General features: G+C 39.7%; 1 protein-coding gene across 1 annotated transcript in view; it reads right to left on the bottom strand.

Annotated features, from left to right (window-relative positions):
- The window catches only part of FLT1 (fms related receptor tyrosine kinase 1), a 151,702-nt gene that overhangs the window by 133,936 nt on the left and 4,843 nt on the right, over nt 1-12,923 (bottom strand). Inside the window, exons 2-3 of the mRNA XM_054973761.1 lie at nt 4,466-4,562; nt 3,985-4,208 (exon numbers count right to left, since the gene is read on the bottom strand). Coding sequence (XP_054829736.1) covers nt 3,985-4,208; nt 4,466-4,562 — 321 coding nt within the window. The remainder of the gene's footprint in view (nt 1-3,984; nt 4,209-4,465; nt 4,563-12,923) is intronic.

Raw genomic sequence — 12,923 nt, 5'->3', positions numbered from 1 at the left:
GCTTGAGGCATCAAGGACTCTTCAAAATTTATTAGCTGAACACCTGTAATTTAATATATTAGGAAGAGTACTACTGTTTTATGCTGGGAAACCATTCTTTTTGAATATATAGATAGAAAGAAATATTGATGTTTGTATCGATCACATTTTAATGTTGTCCTTACTCCATAGTTTTCAGAGTACATGGTTTTCTGCTTCTCATTTTATTCTCACAGCAACCTGTGTGGTAAGTTTGGCTGAAAGAGAGTGGCTGGCCCAAAATCACCCAGTGAACTTCATGCCAGAGTAGGGAGCTGAACATAAGTTAGCTCTCCACTCATAGTCTGACTCTCTAACCGCTGCATCACACCAGTTCTGTTTGTAGGTACTTGGATTATTTTGGTGAAAAGATATGGGACCTGATTAATAATAACATTAATAATAATAACATTCGATTTATATACCGCTCTTCAGGACAACTCAATGCCCTCTCAGAGCGGTTTACAAAGTATGCCATTATTATCCCCACAACAAACACCCTGTGAGGTGGGTGGGGCTGAGAGCTGTATGTCCTACCAAAAATCCATAAAGAGGGATTTCCACCGCCGGGGCGCCCAATAATATCAGGAAGTAATTCAATTTTGGAGCCCTTATCTAGATCAGAGGGAAAATCAGCAACCACCTACGTTCTTTCTTATATCACTCCTGGAAATAATATTGGAAAATAATTATTTTAGAGTGGAGGATAACTTTTTCGTTCAGATTCGAGGCGTCGCAATGGGTTGCTCTGCGGCACCCTGCGTGGCGAACCTCTTCATGGGTAAATTGGAACGTAACTTTTTTTGTAACCCTGCCAGCAACCCCTTTTGGAAGGACATTATTATATTTGTCCGTTTCATAGATGACCTCTTTTTGGTGACCAATGGGAATGTTGACACTCAAAAATTGGGAGAGTGGATGAATGGAGTACACCCAAATATCAAGCTCTCATGGCATTCAAGTAAGGAGTCTGTGGACTACTTGGATGTGACAGTGTATAAGGGGGAGGATGGTACTTTAGCAGTACGATCGTTTAGGAAAAAGACTGATAAGAACTCATTATTGCATTATAAGTCCTTTCACCCTGGTCATCTAAGGGCTAATTTACCCTTTGGACAATTCCTGCGGATAAAAAGAAATTCTACTAGGGATTTTGATTATAATACCAAGAGCAATAGATTACAGGAGAATCTAAAACAACGGGGTTATCCAGAGAGGATATTACTTACAGCTAGGCAACGAGCTGATGAGGTAAATAGGAAAGAATTATTAAAGGAACATACAACTATGGAGCGTTTAGTTGGCGTTTTTGATTATAGTGGTAAGGCAAACGCCATTAGACGAGCAGTGTTGAAGTACTGGCCATTAGTTAATGACATTCCGGGCTGTGAAACTCCCCCACTGATAGCATTTAGAAGGACACGGAACATCAAAGATCTTATTATTCATTCCGATTTAAGCCATAGCACTAACAAGATAGATACTGGGTTGCCAAAAGGTTTCTACAGGTGTGGGAGATGTAAGCAGTGTTCCCTAATCATGAGCCTAGACGATATGAGACAGCTGGGTCTGCATACCATATGTGAGTTTGTCAACTGCAATACTGAGGGAGTTGTGTATTTATTAAAATGTCCATGTGGTTTGTTGTATGTGGGCAGCACCACACGTTCTGTTAGAATTAGACTCAGTGAGCATCAATCCAGAATAAAGAATAATGTATCGGAAGCCCCGCTGGTACCACATTACCAGGAAAAGAAGCACAGTGAAACTGACATGTGTTTCACTGTGCTATTTAGGACTCACAAAAGAGATCATATGACAGCAATGAGAGAACTGCGCCAAAAAGAGACCTTCTGGATCCATAAACTGAACAGTCTTATACCTAATGGCTTAAATATAGCCAATGACTTAACCTGTTTCTTAGACTAGTGACCCATAGGAACGGAGATCCCTTTAAGGGAGGATAATGTACTAACTGGGCGTGGATGGGCTATTGTAGATAAGATGGCTAGGAGATAAGGACTTGTAAATGGTGGTAATTGGAAAATTGATTGGTGTGAAGGGGAGCTGTATGAACTCCTGAGTGAGTATTTGTAAAATTTATTACAGAATTGTAAATATATGTAATTTATTTGTAGATGGTGGTGTAATATGTATTATTGTATGTTTTTCCAGTGACTGTGTTCTTTGAGAAAGAATTTTTGGAAACGGATTTATTTTGGATCTGGACCATCCGTTAGAGTATTGATGTCACAGTATTACCAATGTACACCAAAAGAATACTACAAGGGTTTACTTGTAATCTGTGATTCACACAGTTTGTTGGAACAACTTTAAGACTACACCTGATTACAGTTGGAATATTCGGCGAGCTTGTTCCTGGACAAAAAGACTAGTGTTTGTATGGTGCTAGGAAGCATTTGCACTTTAATATCTACTGCAATATCAACAAAGCACTTAAAGCACTTTATATTGATTCTGAACATATATGACGCCTGTAATAATATTTTTTCCATGACTGTCACAATGGGTGTAATTCTTTATTAAATTGTATAATTGTGTAGAATAAAACAAAACAAAGAGGGAGACATTTTTGTCACACGGGTAGTTGTTCTATTGATGCTATATATTACCGTGTTGCTCTATATTTGTACTGATTATTATCCCCACAACAAACACCCTGTGAGGTGGGTGGGGCTGAGAGCTCCAGAGAACTGTGACTAGCCCAAGGTCACCCAGTTGGCTTCAAGTGGAGGAGTGGGGAATCAAACCCGGCTCTCCAGATTAGAGTCCTGCGCTCTTAACCACTACACCAAACTGGCTCATTAAATTTATGTGTTGTAAATAATAATAATAATAATAATAATAATAATAATAATAATAATGTTTATTTATCGCTCTTCTAGACAGAATAGTGCCTGACCCAGAGCAGTGAACAAGTTAGTGTTATTATTATCCCCACAATACAGCTGGGGAGCTGGGGTTGAGAGGAGTGGCTTACCCAAGGCCACCTACTTAGCTCATGGCAGTAGTAGTAGGGATTTGAATCAGTAGAGTGCTGATTTGCAGTCGAATCACTTAAACACTGTGCCACAGAAGCTGTACAGATTTTTTCCCTTGAGAAAGATATATATTTAAAATGTGTTAGGAATTTAACACAATTTTTCCCCAAACTGAAAAAAGTATCCTTAATTACCAGTACATTTTACGTGTAAGTTGGTATTGTTACCCATGTAATATATAAAATCATACCATATGTATATTTTAACTATATGTTAATTAAATGTACACATTGTGAACAAAATATCTACTATGTCCCATGTATATACCCCCATTACATTAATTCCTGCTTTACATATTACCCTCTAGAAGAAGCACATGTTGTCTAGAAATGTGATTAAATAAATAAATAAATAAATAATGGAGCCTCCAGCTGCCTGTATAAGCTTTGAGAAAAAGGGAGCATGCTTCCTCCATACAACAGCCATTACAGGCAGTAGTGGCTAGAAAGCCTCATCTCAGCATCGACAAAATCATGCATATTATTGTACCACAAAGAAATTTCCCTAGGTTCTATCCCACACAACCACCACAGTATGAGCCCTCTTTTTTTTCCAAAAAGGCAGGGGAAATGAAAAGAACATAAATCATGGCTGGTTATTCTCCATCTACTGCAATGTGTACCAGCCGCCAAAAGTAGGGAGACTGCCTCTATTGTCTGGAGTCTAATACAAGCAGCAGAGGTCTTAAAGACAGCAATGGTACCTGTGTGAATTATTTAGTTGCTTGCTACTAAGACTTGACATACACAGGGACACAACGCCATATCCAACTGACTTCAGTGGAAATACAGGATGCAAGGGGACCATGACTCACCTATTGATCACATATCTCCCTTTTCCTTTTCTGCATGGCAATAGAAGTCAATAAAATCGCTGCCATTAAAGAAGGGGATGGGAATCTTACCATTAATAAATATATATATTGTAGATGCTGTCTTCTTTATCAAAGCACTTGAGGATTGATATTGGCAGCTATAATATCCTGTGTCACTTGCTTGAGCTTTATTCAAAGTCAGGGTACTGCAGGACTGCCTTCTGTTTCTTCCACAAGTAAACATAGTGATATTCAGACGCTTGATGTCCTTACTTAGGCTTTCAGGCAAAGACCAGGAATGGGCCACTTCCCCACTGCAAATGCAGAAAAGGGAGCAAAAAAAAAGCAATTATGTTAGGCTGCATTATATAGTTCTAATTCCCAAATTTTTGTTTCATTTCATTAGGCTATTTCTGGGATTTCCTTTAATATCTTTCAAAAACAACAGAAAATTTTAAGAAGTGCTATTAAACTAGTGCCCTTTCGTCATATCACTTTTTCCAGTTTCAGTCTCAAGAAAAATAAAATACAGCAAGGGAATACTTAGGTTAAATTGTACAGAGCTAATTACCTGCACATGAGGTGTAAAGAATCTCCTGCTTGTATGACATGTTGTTTTCCAGTTATATTCAATTTTGGACCTCTCAGTTTGGATCCTAAACTAGATCCTAAAAAACAAGTAAAACCAGCATTATTAAAATGGGCAAGGCAGAAGCTTCTAGTATATATATTTTCTCAGTCCTCTGGCTTTAACACAAAGGCATTAAGTTTATTGTGCCCTTTTCTTCTCTTTCCTCTCAACCAAAATCATAAAGATATTACAAAGGGTGAAGAAAAAATTGCAAAGAATCCTGTGGGATAATTTTCTCAGGAATATGAAACAATTATTGTGACCATTAAAATACCACCAAACATAATCCTAGTACTGCAGCTCCTGCGGACCTATCATAGCAGAAAGTGCACAATATACATTTACTGCCTTAAGGGTCCCTAGCTGCATTATCTTTTAAGAAAACACTGCTAACATCTGGCATAAATTCATTATCAGTTTTGTTCCCCTCAGTGTCAAGACTCAAAAAATAGATACCAAAAACAACTTTCCATGTGGTTCTGGCTTGTAAACTTACTAAAAGACACATTGGGAATCTTGTTTTTCAGCCACATGATGAGGGGGATTCTTTTATATACTTGGCACCTTGCATTTCGGACCAGTTGCTCCAATATAAAAAATTTTTCTTCCCCATGTGGTCAAACACTACAGATAATACTGTTCCTCCATCATTAAGATCTGGCTTTTTGAAGAGGTGAATCCAGAAGGCTCAGTGGCTCTAGGCCATAAAGGTGGTTGATTTATGTGCCTGATAACTTAAAAGCAGCTTCTACCATGGTCAGTGATTATCTATAACTCAGCATGTCATCTGTGTTACAGATAAGATGAGGTAGATGAAATGTTATGCAGGTAACTGGTCCGTATTTTCAGACAAGACTGAAACTTGTAGGCTTCAGTTTAATTTCACATTCAATCAGGGAAAACTGAAGCATACCTAGACAGTATAAGCAGTGTGTGATTATTTATTTATTTGTGCCATTTATAGTCCACCTTTCTCACTGAGACTCAGAGCAGATCACACAATGTGAGATTAGTACAATCAGTATCAATGACATTTCATACAGTATCAAGGAGGTTTCCATACAGCGTCAAGGACATTCGATAAACAATGCCATAGGTAAATAAATACAAGTTTACAAAGATTTTAGTCCTGCCAAGGCTTTTTGTTCGCCCACACAGGGTAAACATCTTTGTTTCTTTGCATTTTAATCTTCCAGGTTTATTAGAGAAGGACCATACACTCAGGCTGCAATCCTAAGAACACTTTCTTGGAAGTAAGACCCATTAAGTATAATGGGACTTCTGAGTAGACCTGCTTAGGCTTGATCCTTCAATGTACTATCAGCCATATTTAAGGTTGCCAACCAGAGAAAAAATATCTTTGCTCTTAAAAAGAGACTTGATCTGTGGAAATGGGCTGTTGAATTTTTTCATGGCCCAGGCAGGGGGTGGAAGGTGGAAGCAGCGGGTCCCCCAGCCCCGCTTACCTGGGAGGACTGGCATCCCTACTACCAACCAGACTTTGGTTAGGATTGCCAGGTCCCTCTGTTAAAAGGGCAGGACATTTTTTCTCCAGATTGTTGGCACCTCGACATTTGCTACCTACTTCCTGTTTTATAATGGCCAAAAATTGCTGAATGATCAGCATTTTTTCCATATGACATATAAAAACCTTAGATGCAGTTAATAATAAAAACATGGTATTTACATAGCAAAATTTTATTATAAATCACAGTGCAATGTCATTCAGTATCTTGGTGCTATGTTGACATTTAAGACAGAGTATGAACAAGTATGAAACGTTATTTCCTTCCATAAAAATCTACTTCTTAAAAAAAATTACACCTTTTTACAAAACACTTCACATTCGCCAACTGTTTATATAACAGTTGGACTCTAATTTTTATACCGGAGCAAGATTCAGGTCCAGTAGCACCTTAGAGACCAACTAGATTTCCAGGTTGTGAGTTTTCGAGCATCAAAGTCCACACCCTGGAAATCTAGTTGGTCTCTAAGGTCCTACCGGATCCAAATCTTGCTCTTCTACTACAGACCAACATGGCTACCCACCCAAAACAATTTTTATACTGTAGCCTCAAATGCTAAAAGCAGCCTTGAGCCAAATATCCAGAGGTCTAAAAGCAACCTTGAGCCAAAAGAAAAGTCAGGGTATATTCTAATTCATTTCTCCCCTACCAACAAAATGCCTCTTAACATTACCAGTCTCCTGGCAGGGCCTGGATATCTCCTAGAATTACAGCTCACCTCCAGACTATAGAGAGCAGTTCCCATGGAGAAAATGGCTAGTTTGGAGAGTGGACTCTACAGCATTATACCCTGTTAAGGCTCCTCCCCTCCCCAAACCCCACCCCAGGATCCAGCCCCAAATATCCAGGGATTTTTCCAATCCACGGTTGGGCAACCGTGCTTCATGTACAATAGCAAGTGCAATTCATTTACTTCTATGTAATTTGCTGATAGATTCATGTTACGAGCTACCACTAAAAATCACTACAATAACATCTTTTAGTAATTTCTATAGTTGAAAATACAAGTATTTAGAAAAAGCCCTTGGTTAGGATTGCCAGGTCCCTCTACCCTCCTGTTGGGCGGGTAGAGTCCCTGGCACTCACCTTGTGCTGAGCACTCAGCTTGTGCATGCCCCAGGACTGACATGATGACATCACTTCCAGAAGTGACATCACTGTGCTGCCCATACAAGCGCTCCTGCGCTTCATACAGGGCGGATTTGGCCGGTTTAGGGCCCAGATCAGCCCCTAATGAAGTGCGGAAATGCTCCCGTGGCCGGCACAACCATGTCACTACTGGAAGTGACGTTGCCACGTCTGTTTGGAGCACGCACACAATGTGCATTTTTGAGGTGCCTGCTGGTGGTGGGGAACCACCAGGAGCTTGCCACCTCCCACCAATTGCTGGGCGATTGACAGACAAGGGGGCAAATCCTTCAGAGTTTGCCTGCCACCAGCGGGCACCTGGGAACCCTAATTTTGGTTAAGGCTCTTTTCCAAGAAGAAGGCCCCTTGCGCAGATCTCAAGTCTCAGGCAGGACAGTATGGGTGCAGACAGTGCGTTAAGAATTCAGCCCCAAGCCATTTTGGGCTTAAGAGCTCAAAATTAGCACATTGTACTGGCCCCAGAAACAATTTAGAATCCCATGTAGATGGCACAGCACTGGCTTAATATGATGATGGAGATGTGCCCTAGTAAGAACTGTAGCTGTGGCAAATGTGCCATGGTAGTCAAATCTGGAGGTCACTAAGGCATTTTAACTGAGGCAAGATTGGCAGATTATGGGGCTCATGAGTTTAAGCTACATTAAGACATTTGAGGAAGGACTACATGCTGGACTTGGCCTGTGTTTGTGCGGTGCCCTTAAGTCAGAGTTGACTTATGGCGAGCCCTAGTGGGGACTTCATGACAAGAAGTGGTTTGCCATTGCCTGCCTCCACAACCCTGGTCTTCATTGGAGGTCTCCCATCCAATTATTAACCAAGTCCGACCCTGCTTATCTTCTGAGATCTGATGAAGTCAGGTTTACCTGGGCTATCCAGGTCAGGGCTATCCCTGTCCGACTTGGCCTAATGCTACTGATTTTCCCCAACCAATGGATCAGATTGTCATATGAGATTATTCAGAGTGAGGCTACTCTATATCCTTAAATCCAAAGTCAAATACATTTGAGCTTGATAAGTGTGTATACATCACCATTCTTCCTAATGGTAAGCTTCTGTGGTCAAGTGCCCCTTGCATAGGTAGCTGCAAAGTGGTGACCACTGGCTGCAAAGGTGACTGTATTAATGACTTTGAATTGCTCAAGAGAGATATCTAATACTTGTTTTCTCAATGTTTGATAATGCAACACTCACTTCATTGAACAGCATTGCATTGAAAGTGATGTGTATGCTATCTGCTAAGTTTGGACCTGTAATGACTAAAAGACACGTGCAAGTTACCACTTGATGCTCCATTAATCAAACACTAAATGTGAATGTGCTGACCAGACCAAACAAAAGTAAGTCATTCTATCTTTTCATTTACTGTTCTGTATTTAAGAACAATGCTGAAATACATCTGCTGGCTGACTGTGGCTAAAATTAATTTTGATATGATAATGTGTCTTGTTAATATTTCAGGTTTTTAAAAAACTTAAAATTAATTCTTAGTAATTACAGTATTAGAGAGGGAAGGCGGCATGATGGAACCTAATATCGTCATATCTTGGAGGTGAAGTAGGGTCAGTACTTGGATGGGAGGCCACCAAGGAGGACCCTGCAGAGGAAAGCAAAGGCAAACTACCTCTGCTTCTCACTTGCCTTGAAAGCTCCAGCAGGGGTCACAATAAGTAAATTGTGACTTGACAGCACATTACACACATACACAATTACAGTACTGATTGTGATACACAACTGCTTTCAGTACAGTAGAGATTGATTTCAGCATTAGATAACTGATGGAATGTAAATGGAAGCAAAAAATCTAAATAATTAAATAAAATCCCTTGTGTGGCAAGTAAAATAACCACAGTTGGCAGGAAATAGTATCAGATCTAAAAAAGAAAGGCCTTGAAAACAATGGCACTTAATTTGTAGTTTTAGAATCAAAATGACTCAAACATTCTTTAAGACAACTTTTAAATTATAATTTATTAACTATTAAACCCAAAATCACTGCATGTATTAATTATGAGTCATGGGGTAATGTTTACACATAGATATAAAGAGCAAAGCAAACACTTGAGGGTCTAACATTTATCAACACACAGATTTAAAATTCTTTAGGCCTGGATCTGTGAAGGATACATTGTTTAAAATATTAGCTTTCTTAAAAAATATTACCACAATAAAGGATATCTTTGTCAATACCATTTTGAATCTTGGCCCCAAATTGGGACAGCCTCCACATATACAAAACAATGACATTTCAGGTATGCACATGAAAGAACTATGTACACATAGACTTGTCCACTAGATTAATTTCTAAGAACACTTTTTCCAGTGTCAGCTAATGAAACAACTATATATGGCACATAACTGCATGTAATGAAACTGCAACAACCTTTTCTTTCTTTTAAAAAAGAAAATCAGCTTCAAAAGAACAATTCTAAATTGAAGTCAAAAAGAGTCCAGTAGCACCTTTAAGACTAACCAATTTTATTGTAGCATAAGCTTTCGAGAATCAAGTTCTCTTCGTCAGAAGCATGGTTTCTGTACCATGCATCTGACGAAGAGAACTTGATTCTCGAAAGCTTATGCTACAATAAAATTGGTTAGTCTTAAAGGTGCTACTGGACTCTTTTTGATTTTGCTACCACAGACTAACACGGCTAACTCCTCTGCATCTAAATTGAAGTGTGATTAAATGGAGAGGGAGTGCTTAACTCTTCTCCTGCTAGCCGCAGTTCTGCTCGAAATCACTCCTGCCTGCTTTCCCCCCCACCTTGAGATTCGAACACATATTTACTCTATCTGAAAGCTATGCTAGTTAGTGAGTGACTGAGTTAGTTAGTTAGTTAACAAAAACACATCTCATTTCTGCTCAATCAGGGTCATCAAGGCACTTTCATCATATAATTTTATTAATGCGTACCGTGCAATCCTAAACAGAGTTACTCCGGTCTAACCCTTCAATTGGCTGCTTAGGATTTCATTGTGACATCTGTTAGTAAATTGGGCAGTTTTGCACCAGGCATCAGAAATAAGTTTCTCATTATTTCCAGCCACCTTCCCTCCAACTTAGCTATGGCTTGTGCTTTGGGCACAAAGAGAGGCTTTTTATACCTTTCCAACAGACATCTGTTTCGAAAACAACTTGTAGAACTTTAAAAAACTGTGGAGCTTCTAAAAGCCAGCAATAAAGCGATGGTGGCCAAGCTGCATAAAGGCTTTAAAAGCTTAACATTGCATGGGGAGACAGTACTATACCTAGTGACTATGCATACCTGTGCCATTTTCACCACTGAAAAAACACACTTATATGGATGAACCCTAAGAAGCTGATCATGCTTGCAGCAATGTGTATCTGAGGAAACTTGTTCTCATGCTTCAAAATCAGAATTCAGTAATTCAGTAATGAGAGCAGTGGTCTTTGTTTTTCTTCTGATAGCTTAGCCTTCTAAAATGTTTACGGGGCAATTTTAAAGCCAAACCCAGCCAGTGTAGAAATACCAGCGGTATCAAAGTAAAAAATTATGTATTTATGTATGTATTTATTTATGTAATCTATAGATTGCCTTTCTCACTGAGACTAAAGACCATTACACAGTGTAGGTCAACATGATCAAAGGCTGGGACATTCAATAAACCATAAAATGGGGTAAGGATTGCAGAAGCAGAAGTCTGATACAGAGCTGAAAACAATGATGAAACAAAACATAAGCAAATTAGTATGACATTTTACATGATGCAGATCTATCCAGTAGGAGCATAATTACAGCAACAGACAGTGCACAGCAGTATAGTCTACAATTCCCATTCCTTTACCAAAGGATCTCTCTGGACCATCTATTGCCTGTGTAGAAAAGGCCTCCTGAATAATTTGTGGAAAGCAGGAAAGTAAGAACTTATCTGACCTCTTCAGGCAAGATGTTCCACAAGGTGGGGGCTATCACAGAGAATGCATGTGTATGGGCAGCTGGTGATTTTGCCCATGTTCGGGGTGGTACTTGCAGCAGGCCCTGTTGAGATGTGTGAAGCTGCCATGGAAGGGTATAGGGAGAGAGACGGTCCTGTAGATATGAGGGACCAAGACTATGAAGGGTTTTGTATGTGATAGCTAAAACCTTGAATTGAGTTTGGTAACTGATGGGCAACCAATGAGGTGACTGCAGAATGGCAGTAATATGCCATGCTCTGCCTAGCTCCTAATAATAGTCAAGCTGCAGCATTCTGTACCAACTGGAGTCTTCAAGTTGATTCCAAAGGACCAAAGGACTAAGAGTGCATTACAATAGTCTAGCCCATGTTATCATTGCATGGATCCAGGTGGCCAGCTTGGCCATGTGAAGGCCTTCTAATTCAGGCTAGACTGAATTAGAAGAAGCCCTTTTTTGCAGTTGCATTAACTTGTTTATCTAGCAGCAATGCTGGATCCAGTAGAACCCCTAGGTACTTAACCAAGTCAGCAAGGGTCAACAGAACCCCACTGAAAGTCCTTCAAGATGCCTTCCTAACCAGTATCACCTCTGTCACATCTGGGTTCAGTTTCACTTTGTTCACTTTGAGCCATTGGACCACAGCTGTCAGACTGTGGCTTAAGGCCTCTACTGCATCCCCAGGGGATCTGGATAGTGAGAGATAGTGCAGGGCGCCATCCCCATATTGCTGATACCCAATCCCAAAGCTATGAATTATTTCTCCTAAAGGCTTTACATAGAGATTGAATACTGTTGGAGATGAGATGGTTAAATGCTCTTATATTGTCCAGATCTTGTATCCCTTACATTCCAAACAGAATAAGCAATTCATTACTCTATAATGTACATGAGAAAATTAAGAACCCATCATTTCTATAAATGCTCTGATCTTACCTTGTTACTGGTATAATTTTATTCCACCCATTTGTCATTTGTTTTTGCTAAAACAGAACTGCATCCAAAATCCCCCAAATGCTAGCTACAATGAATACCTCTGGTACTTTTGAAGTCTACGCTATCCAGAACCATTTTCAAATGTTACCATAAAAAGCTGCCCAAAGTAATAATTACAGGTGAGCTGCTGAAAAGCAGCTCAAAGGAGGGGGGCAGTAAATGGGAGCAGAACCTACATCGAGTTTGAAAGTACCTAGGTGGAAAAGAACCTGAGAAGCCACCTGTACTGCACCATTTGGGCAAAGCAAGGAACTCTATACCTTACACCAATCAACCGATACAGACTAGAGATGAGAAAAGGCTCTCCGGGTATCACCATCCTTTCCAAACCAGGTAAATTGGAGTAGTGGTGGTGTCAGCATTTACTTACTGCATGACTGCAGTCTACAAACTACCAGTTCTTCACCTAGTTAGTGCCATGTACCATGTCACCTTGTCAGGCAATTTATTCATGCTTCCAGATACCCAGCTCACATACTGAGAACCACTTAAAATTACAATAATTTCTTTATATTTACAAATAGCAGTTTACACAGAATTTCAAAGCTAATGAATCTAACATTTCTCCAGTGGGCAATGAAGATCTCCATCAAAGATCATTTTCCTGTAGGCTGGATTAATATCTATTTGAAGCCTCATTGAGTATGTCTCACATGTTCTGTTTTCTACTGCCAAGCATAATTTCCTGCAGCCAAAGTGAGAAATTCAATCAAACTAATGATGTTGGGGTATCCATTTTATACATTAAGAAACACGTCGTTCACAGGTAGATGGCTGGTCAAAGTTTCTTAATATCTGAATTGTGCTCTTCTA

Source organism: Eublepharis macularius, chromosome 3, assembly GCF_028583425.1.
Source record: "Eublepharis macularius isolate TG4126 chromosome 3, MPM_Emac_v1.0, whole genome shotgun sequence".
Classification (NCBI taxonomy): domain Eukaryota; kingdom Metazoa; phylum Chordata; class Lepidosauria; order Squamata; family Eublepharidae; genus Eublepharis; species Eublepharis macularius.
The sequence above is the reverse complement of the archived record's forward strand: the minus strand, read 5'-3'. Positions and strand labels throughout refer to the sequence as shown.